Source organism: Hemiscyllium ocellatum, chromosome 18, assembly GCF_020745735.1.
Source record: "Hemiscyllium ocellatum isolate sHemOce1 chromosome 18, sHemOce1.pat.X.cur, whole genome shotgun sequence".
Taxonomy (NCBI): domain Eukaryota; kingdom Metazoa; phylum Chordata; class Chondrichthyes; order Orectolobiformes; family Hemiscylliidae; genus Hemiscyllium; species Hemiscyllium ocellatum.
Window position 1 is genome coordinate 78,579,991 of NC_083418.1, and position 24,846 is coordinate 78,604,836.

At 40.7% G+C, this 24,846-nt stretch overlaps 1 protein-coding gene across 1 annotated transcript in view; it reads left to right on the plus strand.

Annotated features, from left to right (window-relative positions):
* csrp3 (cysteine and glycine-rich protein 3 (cardiac LIM protein)) overlaps positions 1-24,846 on the plus strand; it is a 39,492-nt gene that overhangs the window by 7,257 nt on the left and 7,389 nt on the right. The window contains exons 2-4 of the mRNA XM_060838622.1: positions 8,938-9,075; positions 10,631-10,799; positions 20,206-20,332. Of these exons, the coding sequence (XP_060694605.1) occupies positions 8,964-9,075; positions 10,631-10,799; positions 20,206-20,332 (408 nt within the window). The 5' untranslated portion in view covers positions 8,938-8,963. The remainder of the gene's footprint in view (positions 1-8,937; positions 9,076-10,630; positions 10,800-20,205; positions 20,333-24,846) is intronic.

The window sequence follows — 24,846 nt, forward strand, 5'->3', positions numbered from 1 at the left end:
CATTGCAATGCAGATATTCTTCACCAAGTAGAAACATGTGATTTTTTTTTACAGAATATCTTTTTTGTATTAATTTATGGCATTTGGGCATCTTTGGTTGTGTATTTATTGCACATCCGTAACTGCCTTGAGAAGGTGAGCTGCCTACTTGAACAGCTGCAGTCCATTTGTTGTAAATGACTCATAGTACCATTAATAAGAGAATTTATTGAGCTGTTTTGAGGCTTAAGGTCTAAAATTAATAGTTGATCAATGTTCCCACTGCTGCCATCCAAAGATTCTTTCCCCACTTTTACTGGAGAGTCACACATCATGAGAGCGTATGATTAATTCTGACCTATTCTCCCATGGCTAACAAGCCACGCTAAAGAGACTTGTTGTTGCAGTTTACTCAAACACCATGACTATTGGATGGTGCTCATCAGGGATAACAGTGTCTGTGCAGCCAGAGCTGAGATATGTTGTGCAGATCTCTGTCCTCTGCTTTTTACACCCTTGTACCAACTACTAGCAGATATGTTGGAATGATCTGAAATGACATATATCTCAACTACTATTTTTGAAGAGAAACACTGAGTCTGTCTCTTTCTCTTTCACCTTAAATATATATCCTAACTTTGGAAAAATCGATATCAATCTGGCATCCCTGTTCTGCTTCCTCCCTCCAACATGATGGTCTCACATTTCGTACAGCTCTGTGTCCCCACTCTCTGACAGATCCATTAAAGTCCAAGTCAGAACATAGACATCTGTGCACAAGCTGAGGATCTAGAATCTGGGGTCTTATCTAAACTAACCTTCAAATGGCATCTAAGAGAGTGTTGGCAGAGAAAACTATTATGAGCTGATTCACCTTGCATGTTTTGTTTTAAAAACACCTGAGAAGTTTTGCCCAGCAGACTAGTAGCATTGTAAGCATTCTCTAATCAATATGTTCAGAGATGTTATGATACACATCTGGAGCAGGTGGGACTTGAGGCCAGGTCTTCAGCCTCAGAGATAAGGACAGTAGCACTATACCATAAGGCACCCACTGCACGTATTTTCAACACATTATTGATTCAATCATGTCTAATTGCTGTTATAGTACCTGATTGTGAGACCCCATCAGAACGCATTGACTGTTGGTTACAATGAAAATGCCTAAAGAAACAGTGATCCTGTGTAAATGTGACCAGTAGCTGGTATCGTTCATTCATTGCCCAATGCAAAATCCAGGCTATGGTCACAAGTGTGTGACAATCAGGAAGTGTTATGGACGGGGTTTGCTACTGTCTTACAATTGAGATAGTAACAATCTGCTCTCTTGGGTGGATTTTACAAAGTCCCAGTCTTTAATGCCATTCCGTTACTGTTTGGGATCTCACCATGCCCAACTTGGCTGCTGTATTTCTGACAACAGTGACAGCATTTAAAGGACATTGTTGGGTGTAGAATGTTTTAGTACATCCAGTGTCTGCAAAACCATTGATTAAGTTGGATGCGTGTTTGAGTCATTGACATAGGCCACTGGGTGACAGCCACTGTCAGCCGTAATGGCTTTGGACAGCCATTAATGGAAGAGGTGAACAGAAATGAAAAGCTCAATCCTAGAGAAGAAAAGAGGTCAGCAAATCAGGCATGTTCAGACCCACTATCTTTGTCTTGATGCAAACGTAGCAGAGACTGCTGGTTCAGAGTAGCAATGCCTATCATGGTGTTGATCACAGCGAAGTCCTTTGTCCCACGTGACTGAAGCCTTTCACCAAATTAGACAAGCTGTGAAAGACTTGCAATGCAGAGCCTTTCTTCCTAATTCACAGAGATTTGCTATTCTGAAAATGAACCCAATTGATCCGTTAGATATAAATCAATGGAACATTTACACAAGCATTCATGTTGGTAGCAGACTAATGTATAAATAAGATACAACTCAAACATTCTGTGCTTTTGTCTTATCTAAAATTTACGACCTGATACTTGCAACATAAGCACAAGTTTTCCTCAATTGAAAACAAATTATGCTTTTACAGATATCTTGAACAGATCTTCTACACACACCTTTTAACTGATTCAAGTTTTTCATGAAAATGTCAGGAGGTCATAAGAGGCTGACAATGTTTCAGACAAAATCACAAGTTTAAAAATTAACTAGCTGTTGATCTAATGTTAAAGAATAGCTGTGCCTCTTAGGATTATCAATAATTTGTATTTGTTGCTACTGGCCCTGTCTATGTGGTAGCTCTCTTGCTCAAGTCAGGAGGCTCAAATACTCTGGGAAACCTCAGCTGAGATCCAGGCCATCCACCACCAGTTGCACTCTGAATACTCAGATCCGCTGAGAGTAATGTTCCTCTCTTTGTCCCACTACTGCCTTTTACCTAGCTGTATTCTACTGTGCTTTCTGTATGTCTTATGTCTAGAGCCTGAGGAGTTTGGGCCGATGCTCTCTCAAGTTGAGCAGAATGAGATGAGATCTAATTCAGATATACAAAGTGCTAAAGGAGACTGACAAAGTAGAGAGAATGTTTTCCCTTGTGAGGAAATCCAGAAGGAGAGGTCATAGTTATAGGATAAGTGGTAGCAGATTTAAAACAGAAATGAGGAGAACTGACTTCTCTCGAAGGATGAATCTTTGGAATTCACCTCCCCCTCCCACCCAACTCCCACCCCAGAGTGCAGTGGATGCCAGGACATTGAGTAAATTTAAGGAGGAGAAAGACTAATTATGAAGGGTTATGAGGACTGGGCAAGAAAGTGGAGTTGAGTCCGAGATGAGATCAGCCATGATTGTGTTAAATGGTGAAGCATATATGAGGGGCTGAATGGCCTACTCCTACTGCTAGTTCTTATTTCTAATTCACTGGAATTTATATCACAAACCTCTCCATTTCCCTTTTCAAAACAAACTTTGAAAAACTCATTTCTAATCATGTTTTTAGTGTCATCTTCCCTTAAGTTCAATGGTTCTGTTTTGTTGCTGCTATCCCAAAGTGCCTTGAGACATTATTTAAATAATAATGTCCTATATAAATGTAACCAATTATTGTCATACAGTGAGTTCACTGGGTGGAAATACAATAGTTTTCTATAAGAGTAATCTGGATACTTAGGTTAAAATGAACAGGTGAGTTATGCTCATCGTCTTTCTAGCAAAATAAAATTGACAACAGTCTGCAGATAAAATAGTCTCCCAAAGTATTGGTTTCCCAACTTTGTGACATGTTCAGCCTCATTCAGGGAATGTTACAGCACGAAAGGTGGTCATTCAGCCAATCAAGCCTGCATCAACTCTTTTGCAAATGTTATCTAAATAGTGCCTGGCACTTTTCAAATACGACACTGCAACATTTACTTTTGAGCACACAATAACAAACCCAAGTTACTTTTGAAAGTTATAATTAAATCTTGTTTCCACCATCCTTTCATCCTTACAATGTAGAAGAATTTTTCATCCTTTCTTCTTGGTTCATTTCCCAATTATCTCAAACTAGTGTCCTCCTGTCAGTGGAAACAATTTCTCATCAACAAAGCCCTTTATAAGTTTAGAAGCCTCTATTGAATTTCCTCAGCATTTCTAATCTCTCCAAGTAATGGAAGCCTGCATCCCTGTTACCACTCTAGTAAAACATTTCTGTATTTTCTAAGATTTGTGCCACATCATGAAAAGAGAGGCACAACGTTTAGCCGTATCAGGATCTTATTTCGATTAATGTGTATAAGCTCTGGTCACTTCCCATTTGAAAGAACAGCAGTGCATTAACATGGATCTGAATAATCTCAAACTCAAAACCCTTGTCAATGACAGGCTATGACTACATTAAAAAGTGTTTCTTCTTTCTATTTCTTAGTGCTTAGAATATAAGACTGCATGCAAGTTACACACCATGCCAAGTGGGAAATATATTGCTGTTCCTTCAGTCTTGCCTGGTCAAAATCCAGAAACTCCCTCTCTAATAGCACGATGGGTGTGCCCAAACCAAATGGACTGCAGCAGCTCAAGGGGGGCTCGAGAGTGTGAGGGATGGGCAATGAATACAGGCCACATCCTGTGAATGAATTTTGAAAAAGGTCTGAAAGGCATTTACAAAGTTTCAAATCTGATGGTGTCACTGTGACTGGTGATGTGGAAACCTTCATGTGAAACTCTTCTGAAGATCAAAGTTCTTTGGCTAGGAAATTCAGTCTGACCAAAGCTCGTTGCTTCCCACTGCTGTCCTGAACAGAGTTTTCTCAAAACTGAGAAACATCCTTACCACGAAACCTGGGAAAGGGGCAACTGAAAATTCAAAGCAAGCGTTTTTCATGTTCTTGTTGTTCGACTTGAATTCTCTAATACAAATGCACAGAGGCTCTGCAATATCAGGTGGAGCGTGTGTTTACTGGGTGTTAATGTTTTATCAGATATCTGTCCAACATTTCCTTAGGGTGATAGACAACTCCAGAACAAATAGATGAACTGCTGTACCATTGGTCGGTACATAATTGGTATCCTCTCGCTGACCCCGCATCAACATTGGTGACTAAGTCATGGACAAATAAATGGTATATTCATAAAGATTTAATTCAATTTATTTTCATAGGAGCTGACAAATTGAAATTGTACTAAATATTTTGTGAGTCTACATTTCATCTGCAGAACAGCTGTAATGATGGCTGCATGCTGAGAATGTCTGTTTCAATTGAATCTTAAATCAGCTTTTGCATTGTACACATGAGATTACTTGAAGTAATTTAAAATTAATCTAATTTTAAGACTGAAAGCAGTTTAAACAAGGAGGAATAGTACTGTGACAAATTGGGCAGAACAGAGGTTCATAGTAAGCAGTGCTCCTAAACTAAAGAAAATCTGAAAATCCTGCATTTTGGAAGTAGTGACTCATTTTCTGTTGTGGTAACAAACTCAGTGCCAGCTATAGTGAGTCTTTGAAGTTTGGCTTCTAACCCATCTATTCCTGGAACCTTATTATGGTATTCCAGGCATCCCCCTGTCTTCATTATGGAAAATGCACCAGACCCTGCTGTGATGACAGAGCTAATCTATCTAGCCTGGCAGTCAATAATGTCTTATCACTGTCTGTGAGGAATCGATTCTTGTCTCACTGAAACAGAGCAGCAGCTGGCATTGGGTCATGAAAATAAACACCTCTCTCCGGATTCCTAGGATTTTCCAAGTAATTCAATAAAATCAATTGTAAAAATGTCAAAGATTTATATCATTTAGCAAGATTCGAACTGTGATCAGCAACTGCAGTCAAAATATCCTTATGTGAATTGGAAGTAATCCTCTGAAGTGTTCAGTTCTGTAATAAATGTATTTAATTTAGAGAGAACGGAGAAATAAAGGTTGAGGGAGCTATGGCTTTTCCAATTGGAGCGAAGAAGGATGAGAGGTAACTTGAGAGAGGTGTACAAGATGATGAGGTATAGATAGAGTGGATGGACAGATACTTTTTTCCCAGGGTGGAAATGGCTATCACGAGGGAGAATAATTTTAAGGTGATTGGAGGGAGGTTTAGGGGAGATGTCAGAGGTAGGTTCTTCACACAGAGAGGGGTGGATGCATGGAATGCACTGCAGCGGTGATAGTAGAATCAGATACATTAAGGACATTTAAGGGATACTTGGACAGGCCCATGGAAGATAGTACATTGAAAGACATGTAGGTTTGATCTTAGAGTAGGATAAAAGGCCAGCACAACATCAAGGGTTGAAAGGCCTGTCTTGTGTTATACTGTTCTATATTCTAAGTCTTTTCCCTGGGGTCGGGGAGTCCAGAACTAGAGGGCATAGGTTTAGGGTGAGAGGGGAAAGATATAAAAGAGACCTACAGGGCAACATTTTCACACAGAGAGTGGTATGTGTATGGAATGAGCTGTCAGAGGAAGTGGTGGAGGCTGGTACAATTGCAGCATTTAAGAGGCATTTGGCTGGGTATATAAATAGGAGGGTTTTGAGGGATATGGGCCGGGTGCTGGCAGGTGGGACTAGTTTGGGTTGGGATATCTGGTTGGCATGGATGGGTTGGACCGTAGGGTCTGTTTCCATGCTGTACATCTCTGTGACTCTATGCTTAAATAGCTTTGTCTTCGAATTTGGACATGTATTTTAAAACTTTGTGGGAAAAAACATTTTTAGTCAAATTTGAAACGAACCTATGAATATCTCATTTATAAGGTAAACAGTGTTGTTGTCTGAGAGCGACTTTAGAATTAATTTTTGTATTTCACTTGAATTGTTGACAGTTCTCTGAATAATAGAGTAGTGCCTAGTGTTTGCTGTACAGGGGTAGTGTGTATTTGATTTAAAATTCCATGCGGGTTTTAAAGAGATTCTTTGAATTTTTTTAATGAAAAGTTATGTCCTATGCTGCCTTGGGATATTTGAGTAATTGAGGTTATTAGATATCGGTCGTGATTGCACTGTTCAAAAACAAACACCACTGTTATAATCCCATTTTCCACTATTTGATGCATAGCCTTGTATGTCTTGAGTATGTTAAAGATGTTTTATAAATGCAGGTTGTTGTTCATATGAAAGCCTGGCATGTTTATCAGGAAATCATATTTTCAATACAATAAAGAGTTTACTTTGTTAAATTAGATTGAATTCTTCTTAAGGGGATATATACCAACAAAGATATTCAAAACCTGAAGCACGTTCACTGATTACACTTCAATGGAGAAGACACCAATGCAGATTGTAAAATATTATAGAGCCAGAGTTTTTGCACCATAGAGAGAGGCCCTTTGCAGTCACGAAACACACATCTACTCTAATCCCATTTTCCGGCGCCTGCCCTGTAGCCTCATATGCGAAGGTGATTCAAGTGTTCCTCTAAATGCTTCTTAACGGTCGTGAGGGATTGTGCCTTTACCACCCTTTTTGGCTGTACCCATTTGTTTATTTCTGGAAGTGCAAATTAATTTATAACAAATGATGTAATTGGTCCTCCACTGTTTATAGTGGTATATTTATACCAAGCAACAATATAAATTCCAATAAAGCTATCTCCTGGGAAACAGACTCAAGCTGTCATGCATAGTCTGAGGATAATGGTACTCTGATATCAGATTGTGGTACAATATCTGTTAGACACATTGACATTTTGTGACATTCAAATATCAGGAGACAGAAAAATAAAGAATAACAATATGGGAATGGATCTTTTTAACTCTGGATTTTAAATCTGGCAGTATGTAAAATTTTAAAAACTTAATTTCTTGCCATTATGTAGTGAACTGTAATACATTACAATTGGCCATAGGAGGTCTGCGCTGCAATTTGATGTTCACATTGCAAAACACATTTGAAGTAACACCTCCTGCAAGCTAGTTGAAATAAACTCTGTTTTGTCAATGAGAGACCGAAGTGTTTATTGTGAAGATGCTTGCATGCTACAAAATCTATTGCTAATGGGATTTAAATTCAGTAAATATATTATTTGGAAACCCAGGAACGGTCACGTTTCAGTTTACAATGTGCCATTTACAAGATGCACTGCACACTTTGTTAAATCTCCTTAAACAGCATCCTCAAAACCCACGACCAAGTCCATCCAGAAGGATAAGGGCAGCAGGGACATGGGAACATCACAGTCCGCAAGTTCCCCTCCAAGCCACTCACCATCCTGGCTTGGAAACGTATTGCCATTCCTTCGATGTCGCTGGGTCAAAATTCTCAAATTCTCTCCTGAGCAGTGATGTTCCACAGACTGCAGAGATTCAAGGAAGCAACTTACCTTTACAAGGGCAATTAGGGACGGGCAATAAATACTGGCCGAAATAATGACTTCACATAACAACAACTGTTTCATATACAAATGTCCTTACATGGAGTTAGATAGCAAATGACTTTCAGTGATTTATAAATTTTTTATTGTAAATCTTTTGCAACTCCCAGTTTTCTCTTCTGCTCCCTTTCCCTGTCCAGAAGGGAACACCTCACTAGCTTTTCTATTTGTTTGATATTTTCTAATCAACATATGCAGTAATGTTAATGTATACCTCTGGAGCAGATTGGACTTGAACCCAGGCCGCTTGACCAGAGCTAGGGACACCATCATTATGTCACAAGAGCTCTTTTGCTGTGTTTTGTCTGGAATTATCTAATTCAAACTTCATTTCATCAAATTTTTCGTGACTGTTCAATAAATAGATCACAATTCAAGAACAGACAGGTACCACCCATGTGGTCAAGAGTAAGCAGGATGTGACAGTGATGTGACATTGTTATACATGAGAAAGACATGAGTCAAACCCAGTCTCCTGCAGGCAACTGCCCCTTTCCATGATATAGTCCATCTCCAGGGTCAATTACCTCATACCAGAGAAAGCCACAGGATTTCAGAGTCTGGCTCCCAATAAAACAAAGCCAGGCTGAATGTTCTCCAGTGCAGTTTGTAAATGGTACTCACTGCAACCATTGTATGCCAGCAATGGAATGGATGAATGTTGAAGGTGGTGGATGGGTTACTAATCCAGGAGGCTGCTCTATCCTGAAAAATGTAACGACCTTGAGTGTTGTTGACAAGCGGGAAGTATTCCATCGTACTCCTGACTTGTGCCTTGTACTTGGTGGATAGTCTTTGGGGAGTCAGAAGTTGGGTTCTGCACTGCAGAACTCCCAAATTCTGACCTGACCTTTAATCACTCTCTCTTTCTTTTAGGTCTGTCTTTGTGGCTGTGTTTAAATGTTTGAATGTATGTGCAACAGATGTAAACTGATTTTGCTTAATAATTGGTCCCGTAAACTGCCTTGTTACTGTCTTAAAGGTACGGTAAAGAAAAGCATTGCTATTTTGACTGATGTTATAATGGGAGATGTAGTCATCTTAACATTTCGAAACTTTGTCCTCTTTTGAAGGTTATAGACTTTTTGGGTGGCTATTTATGGTCTTGAAGAATACATTATGTCCATATTTTTTGGTTATTTGTCAGTTCTGGATTTGTCTTCTAGATTTTGGGTCATTATTTTCCTAGAAGATGCCACAGTGGGGTGGTGGAGCCAAGTGCGCTGCCTGTGACAAGACAGTCTACCATGCTGAGGAGATTCAATGCAACGGCAGAAGTTTCCACAAAATCTGCTTTATCTGCAGTAAGCAAGCTTCTTCCATCATATCCCCCCTCGTCCCCCAAAGAAGGACTGAGAGACAATCTAAAACAATAAGTTGGGTCTGACATTAGGGCCGCCCTTCCAAGCTTTAACCAATGAAATTCCTTTTGTCTGATTAGCTGATTGTTCTCCAGTGATTCTGACCCATATTACTCGATGCACAGTCTAAACCAGAAACTATCACCTGACTATCACCTGATGAAGGAGCGGCGCTCCGAAAGCTAGTGCTTCCAATTAAACCTGTTGGACTATAACCTGGTGTTGTGTGATTTTTAACTTTGTAAACCAGAAACTCATTACTGTTTAGCAGCACGTCCTTTTAGTTAGTGGATTTGCAGCCATTGTAGAGGACAGCCACATGGTGTATATGACAGCACAAGTATCTATCTGCACCAACAGTAAGTTGCTGCCTTTGGCTGCATAATTGCCCATTTGTGGTTATTAAAGTTCTCTCATGTCATGTTGGGTTGGCTGGATAGTAATCAAAATATTTTGCAAGTCACGATTTGGAGATGCCGGTGTTGGACTGGGGTGAACAAAGTTAAAAATCACACAACAGCAGGTTATAGTTCAACAGGAGTTTCACTTCTTCCATAACCCTTTCAACATATTATCTGGGCTGACACCAATTCTTACAGTTAACCTGAGAATGTACTTTTAAAAAAGGTTTCGTGATTTACATATGAAAGAAGTGAAACTATCATGGTCATTCGAACAGATGAGAGACTCAACAAACAATCGAGGTATTTTTCAATGTAGAATTTCAGTTACATCATACTGTAAACTTTTGCTATAAATTCTGTGTCTTACAGTTGTGTCCTCCACAACCACCTGATGAAGGAGCAGCGCTCTGAAAGCTAGTGCTTCCAATGAAACCTGTTGGACTATAACCTGGTGTTGTGTGATTTTTAACTTTTTTTGCTAGTGTAAGCAATATCTCCACCTGCTGGTCACCCTCAGTGATTTGTGTGCATATCACCTTGGTCCGTCTGCTTCGCATTCCCTTTTCAATGTACCCTTTATGTCACAAACATGGAGAATGCTGGAGAAACTCAGCAGGTTTGGCAGCATCTATGGAGAGAGAAACAGTTAATGCTTCAAGTCCAGTATGACTCTTCTTCAAACTTCAGACCAGTTCTGAGGAAGAATCATGCAGAACTCAAAATATTAACTTTGTTTCTCTCTCCGCAGATGCTGCCAAGTTTCTCCTGCATTCTGCATTTATTTAAAATTTCCATATTGTCTTTACCATTTCATGCTTATCAAAATTAATTGCTCCACACTTCTGCATTAAATTTTGTCCAGTTTTTGCCCCCATTCCACCACTGAGGTAAATGAAATCATTATCCTCTCCACAGTTCTTCAGTTCTTGAAATTATATCCATATTATCCAAAGTTCTTCCCATTTACTATGCGTGCAACTCTTTCTTAATACACCAATTTTCTCATTACAGTCAGACTTTTAGTGTTTCATTTGATAAATAAATTCATCAGCAACCATGGTTTCCATCAGCCTCCTGCTTTTGTTGCTTTTCAGTGAACTGTAGAAAAGCCCTGGACAGCACAATAGTGGCTGCACACGAAGCTGAGATCTACTGCAAGGCTTGCTACGGCAAGAAATACGGACCAAAAGGCTATGGCTATGGCCAAGGTGCTGGTACCCTTAGCTCTGAGACCCTGGAGAGTCCTGGCACCCATCGTGAGCAGTAAGTATTTAAAATATAAAGCATATTTCTGAAGGATGGAGATTTCATTTTAGTAGAAAGGAAGGGGAGAGACAATATAAAACAACGGGTACAATTCTAAAGGGAGTGTAAGAGCAGAGGGGCTGGAGGTTATATGGAGAAAAATCATTGAAAGGTCATTAAGAGAATGGTTAAAAGACGAAGGTGAATCTTAGCATTTATAAATAGGGGTATAGAGTACAGAAACAAGAAAGCTGCAATAAACTTGCAATAACACACAATCAGTTACATTAATCCTATGTAACACACTGCTTTAACCTTCAACTGAAATGTTGCCTTCAGTTCTGACATTACAAGTTTCCAGATCCAAATGGGTTTAAGCAAGCTGGCTATTGATGGAGTAGATGCCCAGGTTAATTTTGTGAAATTCACGAGATTCTTGAAAGGACTGGAAAATAATAAATATAACCCCTCTACTTATGAGGTAAGAGAGGCAGAAAAACAAGGAACCATTTAGTTTGGCTGCCATCGGGATTCAATCAAGTTACAGCTTGGTATTTAGGAAAATGCAAGATAATCGGAAAGATGATTTTGCGAAGGGATACAATTTAATTCATTTATGAGAATTTTTTGAAGGAGTAATGTGCGTTGTGTATTAAAGAAGAGCCTTTAATGGCCTATACTTGGATTCCAGAAGAATTTGACAAGGTGTCACATAAAAGGTTGTTATGGAAAGTAGGGGCCCAGGGCGCAGTGGGTTAAATATTAGCAAGATTAGAAGATTTACTGGCTAATAGAAAATAGAGAGTGCATAAATGAGTCTTTACTGGATATCAGGACGTGGTGAGCAGGGGGCCCACAGGGGACCTCAATGTTTTACAATTTACATCAATTCTTTAATTAAGGAAGTGAAGGCATGATGGCTAAAGTTACAGATGATGCAAAGATGTTGTGAAGGGGCCATGAGGATGTTTCAAAAGGATATACAGTTGAGTGGATGAGGAAAAATCTGGCAGATGGAGTATAATGTAGGAAAAGGAAAATTGTGCATTTCACCAGGGGAAATAAGAAGGCAGAATATTAATTAAACAGAGGACAACTGCAGAATTCCAGGGTGCAGAGGGATCTATGTGTTGTAGTATATTAGTCAGATAAAATTAGTCTGCAACTACAACAATAATTAAAGGAATTAATGAGATACCACCCTTTATTATGATTGAGAAGAAATTTATTGAGGTACACAAAATAATGGGGCAGCATAGATGTGGAGCAACTGTACCCATTTGGGAAGGATTGAAACCCAGAGGAAACCGTTGTAAGGTGATCTGCAAAAAAAAAGCAAATAAAGCGGGGCATTTTTCTTAATGCAGTGAGTGGGTGGAATCTGGAATGCACTGTCTTAGAGTTGCAGCAACTTTTGCAAAAGAATTGGATCATTATCAAAAGAGGAACCATTTGTAATGCTGTGGAGAAAAGGCAGATAGTTGGCCCTTGCTCTGGCAGACAGCTGACACAAACATGTCAGGCCGAATGGCCTCTTTCTATGCTGTACTTTTTCTATGAAAGAAGTGATAATGCCCTCATATACATTGCTGACCAGAAACTACTGGGACTGTTTTGGTTCAGATTAATATTTGGGAAGATAAAGAGCTTTAGGTGTCGTCAGAGGCTTGAGAGAATTCAAATAATTCATTATGAATTTTCTAAAATTGAAATCGAAATTTGAATCATACTTATTTCAGACTGAGTGTTTGAGATCTATGTAACATGTATGTGGAGATAATGCGTATGTGTTTGAGGTATGGGGATTATAAATCCAATCTGGTTTTCTGAGACTCCATCGTAATTCATTATTAAAATGCAACCTCCAGATTCTGTGTTGGTCTATCTCCCAGTGTGGACATGGATACAGTTCAGTACTTGAATAAATGTCTCCACATGTGCAGTACGGAACAAATCACATTTCAATTTAATTATCGTGTTTGTGTGTACCTCATGCTGTGTTTTTTTACACTCCATTTGTCACAGTTACAATGTGAAAGAAAAGAGCAATGTATTTTTACAGAGAATGTTGGAAACAGTCGTTAGGTCAGGCTTTAACTGTGCAGAGAGTTCATGGTTCTGGTTCAAGAGAAAGATGGAAGGATAGAAGAACAAATGAGGCAACCGTTCCACTCTGACTGTCCACTCTCACTACTTGCTGTATTTACAGCTGAGACACATCAGCATTTACTATTTCTCACTCTGAATCTGCAGTAGTTTGCTTTGGGTTTCACTACTTTTGTCAGTCTTACTCCCACTGAGGAAGGTTAACAGCAGGAGATCCAATTACCAGGCAGTTGCACTGTTAACAATGTCCCTGTGGACTTGGGCTGAGGCTGGGAATATCTTCAGCTGGGAAGCCCAGTGACAGTTACTGTCCTGGGGTGGGTCATCTCTTGAAAGCCACTCCAGGGGGTTACTGCAGGGCACTGAGAGAACACACACAAATTAGTTTCAGTGCAAGGAGTCCACCTCTTCCTGGGGAGAATGACAAAACATTGGCAAAGAACCACAGAGGGTTGGTCTGCAGTGTAACAAATAATTAAAAAGGCAATGAGAATTTTGTCCTTCATTGCGAGGTTGGTTGAGTTTAAAAGCAGGGAGGTTATGTTGCAGCTGTACAAGGTGCTGGTGAGGCTACACCTGGAGTACTGTGTGCAGTTTTGGTCTCCTTACCTGAGAAAGGATGTACTGGCCCTGGATGGGGTACAGAGGATGTTCACCAGGTTGATTCTGAGGAAAGCCTAAGTAGACTGGGATTATATTCATTGGAAATTAGAAGAATGAGGGGGTTATCTTATAGAAACATATAAAATTATGAAGGGAATAGATAGGATAGAAGTAGAGAGGATGTTCCCACTGGTGAGTGAAACTAGGACAAGAGGCCAGAGCCTCAAAATTAGGGGGAGCAGATTGAGGACTGAATTGAGAAGGAACTTCTTCACCCAGAGGGTTGTGAATCTGTGGAATTCCCTGCCCAGTGAAGCAGTTGCGATTTCCTCAGTGAATGTTATTAAAGCTACAATGGATAATTTTTTGAACAGTAAAGGAATTAAGGGATACATGAGAGGGCGGATAAGTGGAGCTGAGTCCATGAAAAGATCAGCCATGATCTTATTGAATGGTGGAGCATCATCGAAGGCCGGATGGTCTACTCCTGCTCCTAGTTCTTATGTCTGCACTTCACCTAATTAAGCATTTACATAGGAGCCAGATAGTGATGTCAATAATTCACAAATGCCTTTCAAGGAAGGACATCTGCTGTCCTTACCTGGTCTAGCTAATATGTGACTCCAGTCCCACAACAAAGTGGTTGACTTGTAACTGCCTGCTGGACAATTGGAAACATAGAAACATCAAAAAACAGGAACAGCAGTAGGCCATAGGGCTCTTCAAGCTGCTCCACCATTCTTGAATTTTATGGAATTGTCACACGTACTCAAATGAATATCGTGAAAAGTTTACAGTTGCTGCAATACAGCACCAACTTAAGTATGAAGGTACCTAGGTACAGATACTTGAGCTCAAATTCTTAGAAAACAAAAATAAATAGATAAGTAAATGAATAAATAGTCCAGCATTATAGGTCATAGGAATAAATTAGAAAAATAAAGAAGTAAAAGGTTCAGAATATCATTCAATATGATCAATATTGTTCATCCATCTCAGTCTCCTGTTCCCACTTTCTCCCCATACCCTTTGATCCCTTTAGCCCAAAGAACTATACCTGACACCTTCTTGCCAAAATTCAATGTTTTGGCCTCAATTACTTTCTGTGGCAGAGAATTCCACAGATTTCCCATTCTCAGGGTGAAAAAACTTTCTCCTCACCCCCGTCCTAAATAGCTTACCCTGTATCCTTAGGCTGAGTCTAAGGCAACCACAGTGTTGGAGGTAGTGCATTGACATGGACAGGGAATGAGCAGGAAACATTGAGTGAGGATAAGAAGCTCTTTTTTCAGGTTGGGGACCTGTGACCAGTGGGTTCCACGGGTATCAGTCCTGGGACCACAACTGTTTACAACATACATTAATGACTGGGACAAAGGAAGCGAATGTACTGTAGCCAAATTTACAGATGATACAAAATTAGGTGGCAATGGAGGTTATGAAAAGGGAATCAAACAGTCTACAGAGAAATATTGATAGGTTCAGTAAGTGGGTAAAAAGTTGGCAAATGGAGTATAATGTGGAAAAATATGAAGTTGTTCAGTTTGGAAGCAGAACAAAGCAATAGAATCTCATTTCAACGGAGAAAAACTGTACAAAGGGGCAATATTAAGGTAAAATCACACATCACCAGGGTATAGTCCAACAGGTTTGTTTAGAAGTACAAGCTTCAGAGCACTGCTCCTTCACCAACTAGCTAGATACAGGTAGATGTTCGATCTGCAGGGGAATTGAGGGTTACAGGGTAAGGGCAGGACAGTGGACATGAGGAATGTCGGATCAGCCATGATCCTTTGGAATGGCTGAGCAGGATAGAGGGGCTGAATGGACTACTTCTGTTCTTTTCTTATGGTCTGTTGGACTCCCCAGTCATTGGGAACATCCCTCCTACATTTAACGTGTCTAGATCTGTTATAACTTTACAGGTGTCTATGAGAACTGCCCTCATTCTTCTAAACCCCATTGAATGTGGTCCTCATGGATCCAATCTCTATTCATTTGTCAGCCCTTCACCCTCAGGTAACAGTCCGATAAACCTTCACCCCTTCATAGTCAGAGCACCCTTCCTCAGATAAGGGGTGGATGATAAATCTCTGCCAATCCAGCAATGCTCATGTCTTGTGAAAAAGTTATATTAAAAAATAGACTATTCAATAATTGTGGTGCATCACAACCAAACCAAGGGATATCATGGTTATCAACAAAACCTAACCCTGTCCCTGCACACCACGTTTCTGCAGAAACTGAGAAAGCTAACATTTCTTTTTCAACCTCAGTGGTGTGAGGCAGTTTTAATATTCTGTCTGCCACTGCAGATAGAATCAACATTGATCGGACATCCAGAAAACTGATCATTTATAGACTCTTGGTTTTAAAAGAGGTTTACTTTGTGGGAAATGCTTTCTTTAAGATCCGCTGGGACTGCATTTGCACCACCAAAACTGTAGGAGGCGCACTGACCAGCCATGCAGGTGCTGACCCTGTGGTGTTCCAGTCAGCAATCCCTAGGGAGGTGCTTCTGTCAAAGAACAGTAGCAATGAAATGACGTTTTTCCAACATTGTAAGTAAATTAAAATCTTGAATTAATCTGTCGCAATCTGAATGTACATCTGCAATGCACCAAAACCCAACCCTGCCTGCCTCCTACTCTGGACCAGGTTACCTCACTATTTGCCACCTTCAGGAGTGAGGGGGCAAGGCAGTGAGTGGGAGGCAGGTAGTGAGGGTTGAGATGCTGTGTGGCCAGGGAGGTAGTGAGCAAGGTGGTGAGCAGAGCAGTGGGACGCTGAATGAAGTGGCCAGTGTGGGAACAGGGCATTGAGCTGAGAGGAGAGGAAAATGCCAGGGGTTCCATTGATTTCTGTGACACCAAGTAAACACATGCAGGAGGAGTCAGCATCCAACTCTGACACACAGTGGCACTGATTTCCTGTGCCAATGCACTGGCTGCAGTCACTCTGTTATTTTAATGTTTTGTGATAAAGGAATCTCAAAATAATCTTGGCATTCATCACTTTTATGGAGGGATTAAAAATGGTTGGTCAGTCAGTCCTTCCCGAATATTAGCTGAACCAATAGCGGGGACCCTTGGGGCCTTAATGGAAGACTGTTTATAATCTGTTGGGTTTGTGACCGGGGGCGTAAACGTTGAGGATCGGTATCTTGCTTTTTCGTTTAGGATAATCAAGGATTGATTTTAATTCAGAAAATGCAGAGATTTATTTTTTTAAAACAGTTTAGAAGAATGGGGTAAGAATACGTTATCATGCTGGAAGTTGGTTTTTGCGACATTTCAACTCGGAGTTTTTAGACCATAAGACATAGGAGCACAAGTAGGCCATTCAACCCATTGAGTCTGTTCTGTCATTCAATGAGATTAAGGCTGATCTAACAATCCTCAACTCCATTTTGCTGCCTTTTCCCCATAACCCTTAGAACATAGAACATAAACCAGAACAGCACACAAACAGGCCCTATGCTCCATCATGTCTGTGCTGACCACGATGTCATAGAGTCATGGAGATGTACAACACGGAAACAGACCCTTCAGTTCAACTTGTCCGGACCAACCAGATATCCTAAACTAATCTAGTCCCATTCACCAGCACTTGGCCCATATCCCTCTCAACCATTCCTATACATATTGCCATCCAGATGCCTTTTAAATTGTATCAGCCTCCACCATGTCCTCTGGCAGCTCATTCCATGTATGCACTACCTTCTGTGTGAAAAAGTTGCCCCTGAGGTCCCTTTTATGTATTTCCCCTCTCACCCTAAACCTATGCCCTCTAGTTGTGGACTCCCCCCCACCACTGCAAGGAAAAGACTTTGCCTATTTATCCTATCCATGCCCCTCATGATTTTGTAAACCTCTATAAGGTCACCCCTCAGCCTCTGACGCTCCAGGGAAAATAGCCCCAGCCTATTCAACCTCTCCCTGTAGCTCAAATCCTCCAACCCTGGCAACATCCTTGTGAATCTTTTCTAAACCTTTTCAAATTTCACAACATCTTTCTGATAGGAAGGAGACCAGAATTGCATGCAATATTCCAAAAGTGGCCTAACCAATGTCCTGTACAGCTGCAACATGACCTCCCAACTCCTATACTCAATGCTCTGACCAATAAAGGAAAGCATATCAAATGCCTTCTTCAGTACCTTATCTACCTGCGACTCTACTTCCAAGGAACTATGAACCTGCACTCCAAGGTCTCTTTGTTCAGCAACACTCCCCAGGCCCTTACCATTGAGTGTATAAGTTCTTCTCTGATTGTCTTTTCCAAAATGCAGCACCTCACATTTATCTAAATTAAACTCCAGCTGCCACTTCTCAGCCCATTGGCCCAATCTAATCCCGTTGTAATCTGAAGTAACCTTCTTCACTGTCCACTACACCTCCAATTTTGGTGTCATCTGCAAACTTACTGACTTATGCCCTATGTTCACATCCAAATCATTTATATAAATGATGAAAAGTAGCGGACCCAGCACCGATCTTTGTGGCACTCCACTGGTCACAGGCCTCCAGTCTGAAAAACAACCCTCCACCACCACCACCCGTCTTCTAACATTGAGCCAGTTCTGAATCCAAATGGCTAGTTCTCCCTGTAACCCATGAGATCTAACCTTGCTAACCAGTCTCCATGGGGAACCTTGTTGAATGCCTTACTGAAGTCCATATCGATTCTGTCTGCTGCTCTGCCCATATCAATCCTCTTTGTTACTTCTTCAAAAAACTCAATCAAGTTCATGAGAAATGATTTCCAACACACAAAGCCATGTTGACTATCCCTAATCAGTCCTTGCCTTTCCAAATACCTGTACATCCTGTCCCTCAGGATTCCCTCCAACAACTTGCCATTCTAAACTAATCCCATCAACCTGCACATGGTCTATATTTGTCTATTCTGTCCCTGTTCATGTGTCTGTCTAAATACCTCTTAACCTTTGCTATTGTGTTTGCTTCTACCATCTTCCCTGGTAGCACATTCCAAGAACCTATTGCCCTCTGGATAAATATTTTGCTTCACTCATCCCCTTTAAACTTACCCCTTCTCGTGTTATACCTATGCCCTTAGCATTTGACATTTCCACCCTGGGACAGAGACTCCAATTATCCAGCCTATCTATGCCTCTCATAATTTTAAATGCTTCTATCAAGTCTCCCCTCAGCCTCTGACACTCGAGTGAAAACATTCCAAGTTTGTCTAGCCTCTCTTTACAGATAATACTCTCCAATCCAGGCAACATCCTGGTAAAACACAGCGTGTCAGACAGCATCGAAGGATCAGGCAAATCGATGTTCCCAGTCAGGACCTTTCATCAGGATTCCTCCAATGCTGTCTGACCTGCTGTGTTTTTCCAGCTGCACATTTTATCGACTCTGACTTTCAGCATCCACAGTCCTTGCTATCTCCAACATCCTGGAAATCACTTTGGTCCTTCTCTAAAGCCTCCACATTTATGCTGTAGTGTGGTGGCAGAACTACACACAGTACTCCAAATGTGGCTGAACTAACGTTTCATACACGTGCAGCGTGATTGTCAAATTTCATGCTCACTGTTCCGACTGATGAAGGCAAGCATGATGTGTACCTTTGTTACCACTTTAACCAATTTCACACCCCAAGAACTCTGTACATTTCTGTAAATAAACCTTTGATTCCTTTACTGATTAAAAATCTGCCTCTCTCAACCTTGAATGTACTTAATGACCCAGCCTCAACAGCCCTCTGTGGAAAAGAATTCCACAGATTCACTCCCCTCTGAGAGAAGAAGTTCCTCTTCATCTCTGTCTTAAATAGATGAATCCTTATTCTGAGATTCTTACACTTTCATGAAAGAACTGAAACCAATATGGTCATTCTAAAAGATGAGAGACTTAACAAACAATCCAACTCTTTTTCAATATATAATTTCAGTTGCATCACACTGTAAACTTTTGCAATAAATTCTGTGTCCCAATATCTTATACTCTTCAACCACCTGATGAAGGAACAGCGCTCCGAAAGCTAGTGCTTCCAAATAAACCTGTTGGACTATAACCTGGTGTTGTGTGAATTTTAACTTAATACACCTCAGTCCAGCAGCAGCACCTCCAAATCAGGAAAGTATAAGCTTTCCATTTTGTGAGCATTCATGTAAGAAACCTGCACAGTTCACAGGACACAACTGACGAGACTCAATTAAATTGAACCTAAAAGTTTCATAGGGAAGAACAATTTCTCTGGATTTTGATCGCTCTAAAGTGACAGTGTTATGGAATAGATAAACTTTGTTTGACGTTTAAGATCTTTCTCCATTTTGATAGCTTGATTTGCCTTTACTTTATGTAATAAATTTGGTTGTATTAAAGAAAATGTGCAACACTGTAGCTGATTTTCAATAAATGACCATTATGTTAAATTATTTCTTAAAAACTGATCTGTCAGGCTAAATTTTAATCTGGGATCAGATCTGTTCAGTAGTAACATCAGCTGTATTACAACATTATGTAATACATTTAAACAATTAATAAGACAAATGTTAAATTGGTAGAATACAGCTTTCATATTACATTAATAACTAAACCATATTTACTGTGTTATATTTAGCTTTGAGAAACCTTGGCTATTTTATTATCTCTGGTGCAGCATACCTATCGCACTAACCGTGTACTATGACAAACTGCTATGCTATTTATTTAACCTTTCTCTTGTTTGCTTTTCTCCCAAGGGCTAAGCCTCTTCATTCTGCAAACCCCAGCTCCTCCAAATTTGCCCACAAATTTGGTGGCGCTGAAAAGTGCCCACGATGCAGTAAATCTGTGTATGCAGCCGAGAAGGTGATTGGTGGAGGAAAGGTAAGAAAAGGTGATACTGTTAGATAGTGTTTGCTGCATTCTAACAGTAGGCAGCAGAAGGTGAGAGTCATGCAAAGGGGGAGTGTATAATAGCTCACACAACTGATGATTACTTCATTTGAGTATCCACAATGGATGTCTCATAAAATATATACTTCTGGGTCAGTAATAATGCAAACAGAATTTAATGACTTCATCATGAAGATAGTGGTGAAAATCAGGCTACAGTGCTCAAACTCATATACCGCTGACACAATTCTGAGAATCCGGGTGTAAATAGAGTCTTGCCTTTAACTGATAACTCTAGAACCAGGGGATTCTTAAGGGGCTTGAACAGTCAATGCTGAGACGATGTTTCCCCTAATGGGAGATTCTAGGACTAGAGGGTATAGTCTCAGGATAAAGGGGGCACCCATTTAAGACTGAGATGAGGAGAAATTTCTTTTTTCAGAGGGTTGAATCTGTGGGGGCAGAGTCTGTGTGTATGTTTAAGGTTGAGATGGGTTTTTGACCAATCAGGAAATAAGGGTTATGGGGAAAATACAGAAAACCGGATGTTAGGAATGTCAGACCAGCCATGATCCTACTGAAAGGCAGAACAGGCTTGAGGAGCCAAATGGCCTCCTGCTGTTCCTATTTCTTCTGGTCTGATGAACATAATCTCAGAATAAAGTGCAGTCTATTTAGGACTGGCATGAGGAGAAATTTCTTCATTCAGAGGGTAGAAAATCTTTGGAATTCTCTGGCCCAGCACATTGTGGATGCTCAATCATTGAACAGGTTCAAGGTAAATTTCTAGAGGGTAATGACATCAAAGGGTACAGAGATAGTGCAGGAAAATGGCTTTGGGATGCATGATGAACCATGATCTAGATTAGATTCCCTACAGTATGAAAAAAGGCCCTTCAGCCTAACAAGTCCACAATGACCCTCCAAAGAGTAACCCACGCAGACCCATTCCTCTACCCTATTTACCCCTGACTATGGGCAATTTAGCATGGCCAATTCACCTGATCTGCACATCTTTGGATTGTGGGAGGAAATCGGAGCACCCGGAGGAAACCCATGCAGACACGGGGAGAATGTGCAAACTCCATGTACATTGTCGACAGAGGCAGGAATCAAACCCAGGTCCCGGGTGCTGTGTGGCAGCAGTGCTAACCACTGAGCCACTGTGTCATTCCAAATCTAATTAAAATGGGGCAAGCTCGATGGGCCGAATGGCCTACTCCTGTTCCTATCTTTATTCGTATTTTCTAAATGAGTCCAAAAGGTAACATTTGTGAGATATTATTGAAATTATTCTAACAGCAAAATGGATCAGGACAATTACAGACAAATGAAGATTAGGTCCACACTGATTAAAGCTGAAAATGTGTTGCTGGTCAAAGCACAGCAGGCCAGGCAGCATCTCAGGAATAGGGAATTCGACGTTTCAAGCATAAGCCCTTCATCAGGAATTAATCACACTGATTAAAAGAATGGAACTGATTCTACAAAAGGCGAATTAAGAATGAGCTTTTTTGATAAACTCCAAAATGTAGCCTGAGATTTTCCATGGTGTAGCCTATGTGTAGGGGGACAATTACCTTTTCACCATGTACAAGGTACCTGGCCAAGCTCCAAGCAGATTGTAAGCGCTGACCAATGAGTCTCTTAGTGAACTGCAGACTTCAACATCTTGTCAGAAACTACCAACCAATAGGAGGTCAGCAGGTGCTGGGTCTTAGATGTCATAGTGAGAAATGCAGGTCCTTTCCGTGTCAAACAGAACATCTCCCGAGCTGTTGAGATTGGGTGATATTTATTGGTCTTTGTGGTGGTCAATGGCCCAATAGGGAGTTGGCGTCAGGACATGGAAAAGCTGCAGAAGGGAAAAGTAGAAACTGGTGCTTGTGCTGAACTGTAGCTTTATATTAAAACCCAGATAAATCTCTGACAGCCCTTCGCTCCCTAATTTAAACATAATTCAATCTATTAAAGACTGGAGGTTCTTGCTGGAAACCTAGTCTTCATGGGACCCATTAGCAAGATGTATGTTTCCCGGCCTGGGAATCTTGGGGAATGGGGACAGGGGGTTCAGAGGCAAGAGGAGGGTGATGGATTTCAGGAGCCCCGATCCCTACCTGTGACTGGGGCAAATTGAACCCAATTTGAACTCGGGCAATCCCTATCCGAGACCAAGCTGGGAGGCAGTCAATCCTGGAAGCAGCTTCCCCTCTCCCCTGATGTGAAGGCAGCTTATTGGGCCAGTGGTGAGTTGAGGCTTTGAAGTGTCCGTTGCTATGCTTTTGAGAAAGCCCCTGTGAAACCTTCTTGCCCAGCATTTCATCACTGAGGTGGCAAAGAGGGCAAATAATTGGGCAGGTTGACCCTGGAGAGATTCTTATTCCCTTCTTGCCACTTCCCTTGTCAACTTCAGGGAGGGGATAAATTGAATTGTACCCATAATGTCTGAAGATGAAGAACCCACTGAGGAGTCTAAACCAATACTTATCCTTTAACAAATGTTACTAAACGTGGCCATTTGTCTCTTTGCTGTACTTATGGGTTGCCGACATTTCCATTCGTTGCAACAATGAGAATATTTCAAAATTGTGGGTTGGTCAAAATTACAGAGTGCGACCAAAACTGTGGGTTCAATTCCTGCACAGCTGAGGTTACCATGGTAAACTCTCCTTTTCAACCTCTTCCCTCATGTGAGGCATGGTGACCCTCAGGTTAAACCATCACCAGTCATTTTAATAAGCCACTTCACCTGAAGAAGTAGCTCTGCTCCAAAAGCTAGTGATTTCAAATAAAGCTGTTGGACTATAACCTGGTGTCATGTGACTTCTGACCTTGTCCACTACAGGCACGTCCGCATCATAGCCATTAACAGGTTTAATTTTTTTTTATAAACGCTGTCACACTAAAACATATTTTAAACATAAGGCTACTGGCCATTGATGTCTTTCATTAGGTATGTGCAGTTTGCCTTTTAAAAGTTGAATTAACATTTACTTCCTCAAATAAAGTGAAAGGTCAGTTATCCTAGGGGAGAAAACTCAAATACCACCATGGTTTCCATTTACATTTTTATGTACTTATGGGCCCATCATTTATTGAATGTGATAAAAGATAAATTCTGTCTTTTTACTGGAAGCTTTGTTGAAACCCCAGTCTTGCATTTTAATTAGGAAATGTGATGGGTAAAATGCTTATCACGAATTTCATGTGGCAGGTAAAACGAATTGTATAGCAATCCCAACAAGGTTATTTGCAACAAAATGAAAGATTATCTACAAATTGAATTGCCGAAAGCCTTGGGGAAGCTGTTGCTGTTGAGAATCACTAGCAGAGACAGCAGCTGGTCATACCATTTTATTTGGGCCTTTCTCAATTACTGGAAATGTATCCAGGAAGATCGCTGTGAATCCTGAAAGTGCTGGAGAAACTCAGCAGATCTGGCAACATCTGCAGTTAGAGAGGCAGAGTTAATGTTTCAAGTTCTGTATGACAGGAAATTGCCATTTCGGCAAGACTCAAAATGTTAGGGAAAACTCATTGCAAAAGATCAACTCTTAGTCAGTGAATCAATCCAGTGTAGGAATACATTCAGAAACCTTAACAAACAATGACCTCTCCAGTCCAGAAATCATAAAAACTTGCCATTATCCAAGGGGACTCTCATTAGACAGAGACGACTGGTGATGATTTAACCTGAGGGTCACCACGCCTCAGCCGAGGGGAGAGGCTGCCAAGGCAGAACTTCATGGTAACGCCAGTCGGTGCAGGAACTGAACCCACACTGTTGACATCACTCTGCATTGCAAATCAGTCATCCCCCAAGGAACGGGTAATGTTTTGAGGAGACTCAAACAGCATCATTTACTCCTGTGGTTTGGGAAGGTATAGTCTTTGGATAAAAATAACAAATATTTTTCCTGTCATTCTACAATGTTTCTCACTGTCTTATGCTTTGGGTAAATATTTGTATCTGCTGTATTTTCTAGGATTGCACAGTTGTGATTGAGCATTCTACCCTCATTCTAAAATTCAGAAATGACTGGGTCTGCAGCATTCTGGTTAGGAGCAGTTACCATGTGTTCTATATTGAAACAAATGTCTTTTGGACCTTTAGATGAAATGCAGGAGAATATCAATAAAAAGTGAGCTGATATCCACCCAATTGCTTTGGCAGCAATCCAATGCATTAGCACCCAATCAAGCACAGATATTTTCTTGAGTTCTGAAAAAGGGTTGCTGAACTTGAAACATTAACTCTGCTTCTCTCCACAGACGCAGCCAGACCTGCTGAGTTTCCCTAGCAATTTCTGTTCTTGTTTCAGATTTCCAGCATCTGCAGTTCTATATTTTATTGATTGTTTTCTTAATGGTTTATCACTGATGCATGAAGTCCAAAAAATGATAGAGGTGGAGGTAGTGGTGTTTGAGTTTGTTTAACCTTTCTCTATTCTCTAAGCTAATAACTTAGGCGTGTAGTTTGCGTTCAGGATGTACTGTGAGGATGA